Source organism: Pagrus pagrus (assembly GCF_965226575.1).
Source record: "Pagrus pagrus genome assembly, chromosome: 14".
Lineage (NCBI taxonomy): Eukaryota > Metazoa > Chordata > Actinopteri > Spariformes > Sparidae > Pagrus > Pagrus pagrus.
In genome coordinates, this window is record NC_140198.1 from 27,796,608 (window position 1) to 27,801,849 (window position 5,242).

At 42.0% G+C, this 5,242-nt stretch overlaps 1 protein-coding gene across 2 annotated transcripts; it reads right to left on the minus strand.

Moving 5' to 3' along the window:
- Positions 1–739: 739 nt before the first annotated feature.
- Positions 740–4,600, minus strand: LOC311269406 (uncharacterized protein). 2 transcript variants are annotated; one of them, XM_084373541.1, is made up of 5 exons: positions 4,540–4,600; positions 4,357–4,413; positions 3,606–3,674; positions 3,270–3,338; positions 740–1,052 (listed from the first exon to the last, which is right to left on the minus strand). In XM_084373541.1, exons 1-5 carry the CDS (start codon positions 4,573–4,575, stop codon positions 972–974), a joined length of 312 nt encoding a protein of 103 aa, XP_084229667.1. In that variant the 5' UTR covers positions 4,576–4,600; the 3' UTR covers positions 740–971. The 2 variants fall into 2 exon arrangements, 1 of the variants encoding a protein (XP_084229667.1); XR_014624086.1 differs by lacking the exons at positions 740–1,052; positions 4,540–4,600 and adding an exon at positions 1,961–3,139 and having other exon boundaries at positions 4,357–4,531.
- Positions 4,601–5,242: the final 642 nt, after the last annotated feature.

The following is a 5,242-nucleotide window of genomic DNA, read 5'->3' on the forward strand; positions in this document are numbered from 1 at the left end:
GCTCCATCGCGTACTGACATCCTGGATCAGCTTGTGCTCTGCGGTGTTCATTTGCTGCTGCTTCTTCTTTAGTTTTGAATTTGCCAGCTCACTTCTCCTAAAGTGCTCCACTAAGTTTCTTGCAGCACCAGTAGCTTTGTTGATGCTGGGCTCTTTGAGGGCACTGTTGACGATAAGTTGGAGGGTGTGGCCAGCACAGCGGACTGAAGACCAATTGTGTTTTTCTTCCAGGAGTCGAGCTGCCGCCACCATGTTAGACCCGTTGTCATGTACTATTGCTTTAATTTTGCTAGGCAAGATGTCAAATTTCTCCATCACCTCTTCCATCCACATCATGATGTTCGCAGCAGTGTGCCTCTCCTCCAGAGGTAGAGTGGCGAGGTTCAAAGTCTTCATTTGCCAGTCTTTGGTGATGAAGTGACACGAAACTCCAAGATATGCCCCTGTGGCACGGCTGGTCCAAACATCACATGTCAGTGCATGTCTCCTTTACCTTTAAACACAAAAGTTGATTTTTGTAAATATTTAACGTGCAAAAACCTACATGTCAACAGAAACTATTCAACATACAAGTTTTACAGTTTTAATAATTGCAGCAACTCTATGATTTTACCAAAATTAAGTTATGTATTTAATCTATTTTAATATATATATGTAAATATATAATTGCTTTTATGAATGAAATATATAATTGCTTTTAAATGAAATTTGTGATTGCTAATATGAAATATATAATTGCTCTTAAGTGAAATGTGTGATTGCTTATATGAACCGTGTGTGTGTGTGTGTGTGTGTTTTAAACAATTACCTTCAGAAACGTTTTACTGTATTTCTGCTCCATCAAGTGGGTGAAATGGGTTCTGGATGGCAGGACGTATTCTGGGTTGAACTGGGCAATCATCTGTTGAAACCCGGCACCCTCAACCATGGAGAGCGGCCTCATATCATAGATGAGCATCTGCAACACTGACTCAGTGAGGGCAGTCGCCTGTTGCGGGGTGCACGTCTGCTTCTTTTGCAGAAAGGGGTCCAAGGTGGCTCTCTTCTTCGGACTGCATGCATTTAATTTAAAATACGTTCGTCAGGCACAGTCAGGCATAACGTTAAAGCTCTCTTTTAAAGCGAAAATACGCTTATAAAATGTACAATGTACATCAAAACTTGAATCTTACCGAGGCGAGTCGGACTCCGTTTCGTTCAACTGCCCGACGTGCTTTCTCTTTAAATGTTCGTGCATCACCGAGGTGCTGCCATGATACACAAGGTCTGCTTTGCAAACCTTGCAAGTAATCTTTTTATTCGCCATATCCAGGCTAAAATGCTCCCAAACTTTAGAAGTTTTCGTGCGCGCAGCTGCTGTGTTGGACGCCGCCATTTCTGTGTACGTTGCCGCTCGTCAGAGACGCTATTGCGCATGTGCGACTCGGCAGAGATTGTAATGAAGTGAGATGCCTCACTCTGTTGGAAAAACACGTCTAGCGACGAATGTCGACAATGGAATTCATTGTCGACAATTTCTATTATCGATTTTTGTCGACAACGTCGACGAATCGTTGCAGCCCTAGTAGACTTGACTGGATGTTTTGAGAGAAACATCGGAAGTTGTTCCTTCATAAAAAACCCTGTCTATTTCCGAGTATGGTACAATGATATCCTCTATTTTCCCTGTGAGAAGAATATTCTCAATTTTTTTAAGTTTCTCCAAGTCTGGCTGGTTAAATCTCTCCTTAAACTGCACATCCAAACAGTCCAACACCTTGAAAAACTCTACCCTAAAGAACTCCGCAGGTGTCTTTGCCTTGTGGTGGCTAGCTCCACCAGTAAATCTCCTGGGTGGAGCTCTCAGGTATGTAATTTGAATGGGCTCCATTTCCAGATCCTCAATCTTAGAAACTGCCTTCTCAAACACCTCCGCAAACTTCTCCTCAGTTCTCTTCCCTTGAAGTGTAGAGCTCACGTAGGCAACAGCAGCCTGCATGCCAGGTTTTACAGTTTTAGTGTGCCCCTCTATTGCATGTCCACCCAAGATGCCTTTGAACTTCCCTGATTGGTTACTCAGAGTTCCTAGTTCATGGACCAACTGCAGTGCGTCACGTAGTAAGGGAGAGGCGCTGCAAGCACACTGTGTTATAAGATTCACACAATGTGCACCACGGTGCACATACAATGTTAGTGGCTGTTCTTTTTTCAAAACTGCCTGTGCTCCAGAGAACTTCCCTGCCATATTGGCTGCTCCATCGTATGTCTGACCTCGCAAGCAAGAGATTGGAATATTCAATCTAAGGAGCACATCAAGAGCTAGCTTGGCCATCTGCTCACCAGTTGTCCCTGGCACCTCATACAGACCCACAAATACTTCCTGTGGCACTAGGTCTTCATCCACATATCTTAAACATATGGAAACCTGCTCTTTCCCCTGCACATCCTGAGTGCCATCCATTATAATTGAAAACTGAACCACTGGCAGGGATCTGATCTGTGAGGCAAGTCCCCTCACAATCGTGTTACAAAACAAAGTCAGGTAGTCATTTTGGCACTGTGGACTGATATAATCATGTGAACGGGTACACCAAGAGGACAGAAGAGGGTCACCTGTTGCCGTGAATTTAACAAGGTGGTACAAATTACCTTCACCCACCTCATGCCCTCGAAAGGCTAGCCCCTGTCTTGCAAGATACCTCATACATCCCAGGATTTTCAAAAGGCAGTGCCTTGCCTCCTCCTGTGTTTTAGCCATTACACTTTGTAATTGGGTGTGAACTGGGGTTTTCTCCAGTGCATTCGTAGTAACGGCATGATTGTGTGCCTTGCTGGTGTGATGGCGATTAAAGCTGTCAACAGCATTTTTCCAGTTACAAAAACCATTTAAGCAGAAGGCTTGGTCATGCTTTTTTTCCAGAGTGGTCTTTTTGATGGTGTATGCTTTAACACACTCAAAACAAAGCACCTTTTTCAATGTAGGACTATAATGCAGCCATGGATACTGACTATACCACTTTTCCTGTAACTGTAACTTCTTGTTTGGAAGATGCTGTACTTCGATGAATTTTGGATCAGGCTGGTACGGCTTACTCCCCATGTCCAGGACACTGCTACACTGACTTGATTGAGGGTCACTGTCGCTCACACTGACTGTGTCCTAAAGAGCAAAGAAAACTTAAACCAGTCTGCACCTGCATCCGTTCATAACAATTCACGAGACAGGAAGACGTGTACATTGACAGTAAGCCATGGTAGTGTCTCATCACAGAACCATTTTAAGACCTCACCTGAAGCCCTGACGGTCCAGCTGCTGCTTCCTCAACCTGCACTACATCTTTACCGGATGTCTGAGTTTCCTGAATATATTTCAAAATAATGCATCAATTAATAAAATGTAGACCTTATATGATAAGTATATGCATTACACTTATCAAACTTATTAGAAAGAACTTTTGCATATTATAGGAATAGCCAAGGTTTAGGATTTATGGAACCAACTTTGTTTATCATTCAAAAGAGAAAAAAAAACATCTCCTGATAAAAAATGCTAGTGTAAAATAAAACCCAAACATCCTTCAATTTCATTGCTGATATCTCATGACAGAACCATTTTAAGACCTCACCTGAAGCCCTGACGGTCCAGCTGCTGCTTCCTCAACCTGCACTATGTCTTTACCAGATGTCTGAGTTTCCTGAATATATTTCAAAATAATGCATCAATTAATAAAATGTCATCTTTATATGCATTACACATATCAAACTTATAAGAAAGAACATTTGGATAACATTTGAAGAATAACATCTTGACACCTTTAATTATGCAAATCCAACATTTATTTTCAAAATAACCAGCATGATGATGAGATTCATAGGTTACAACTGCAAGGCATCCTAAAACAAAGAACTGCAATGCTCATGCCATTTTTATTCCAAACAAAATTGCTAATTGACATTGTCAACACCTCACCTGAAACTCTATTCCTGATTCATCATCAGCCTGCTCTACATTTGTAGCTCCATGCTGCTGTTTTTCTGCACTGTGTGCAGTGATTCATAGTTACTAGCCAGCTACTCATGAGTTTAACCCTTGTAATTGCTAACACACCAGTTATGTTTTACACAGTAGAAGACTGGTGATATTACACTAGGCTAGCATGTTTGCATTTGTGTGGGACCACATCCACTTCTCTTCAACTCGACCGGCAAACATTACAGCACCCACAGTCAGTTAGCTTTAATACTAGCCTACGTTCACTACACTTACACCTTAATAACACTTTTCCATAGTAGAATGAGTGTTAATGTTAGGCTAGGAGGCTTGCATTGTGTGGGTAGTTAGCTAACTAACAACAGCCTAGCGGCTAGGCTACTTACTCTCTGGGTGGTGATAAACTTCGTATGTCCCTTCTCTTTTTCGGTGGCATTTTCTATCTACAAAGCAGAAACACAGGCAAAAAGTTGAGACCAAACGAAATATACTGATGTGAGGATTTACTTTCATGATTTCCTGGTGCATTTAACTCAGCACAGTCTGCAGCAGCCAGCCTGATATCTTACCGTCAGTCCAGCTCGTTCAGCAACTCTGCCACACATCGCATCTTCTTCACAAGAGGTGACGAGAGGGGCTTTGATACCTTCATGTGCTGAGAACGTGATTACACTTCAGCCAATCAAATGGCAGCATCTCTAAACGTGTTGCCTTGCAGGTTACACTGAAGATTGCGATGAGAGGGCACGTCGGAAAAATTGTTCTCTACATATGCTTAATACTACGAATGAGTTTGCGAAAAATATTATATTCAATGCATTATGTAAAAAAAAAAAATCTTTATATTAAAATATATCAAAATATTGGTAGGGACAACTCTGTCTTTCCCAAACTTTGGTTGTGACTTGTCCCTATGGTCCCTATGGTCCCTATGCAAACTTACGCCCTTGGTTTGAGACTCCTGGCTTAAGAGACCAGCATGTCCTGCAAACCATGAATATTTCCTTGTGACATCGTGAGGTCCTGCTCTGGTTCCAATATAAAAGTGAGGAATAAGTTGTTTTCTCACACTGATGAGGTAGATTTAGCAAAACAGATTTGAAGCTTTATTTGGATGTAAATAATGTTTGCCAGTGCACAGAAATATGTTTTCTGTGCTGCAGTACTAAACAGAGAGAGAGAGGGTTAACAGTGAAGAGAAATGATGCTGAAGAGGGCAAAATGACATGGTAGGAGGTTCGGTGCTGTTGAGGTCATGCGTCTGTGTGCATC

Coding starts and splice junctions, on each gene's coding strand:
- LOC311269406 (XM_084373541.1), bottom strand. CDS start 4,575: ATGTGTGGCAGAGTTGCTGAACGAGCTGGACTGACG. Junction 3,675..4,356: donor AGTTTATCACCACCCAGAGA/GTAAGTAGCCTA, acceptor AAATATATTCAG/GAAACTCAGACATCTGGTAA. Junction 3,339..3,605: donor CTGGACCGTCAGGGCTTCAG/GTGAGGTCTTAA, acceptor AAATATATTCAG/GAAACTCAGACATCCGGTAA.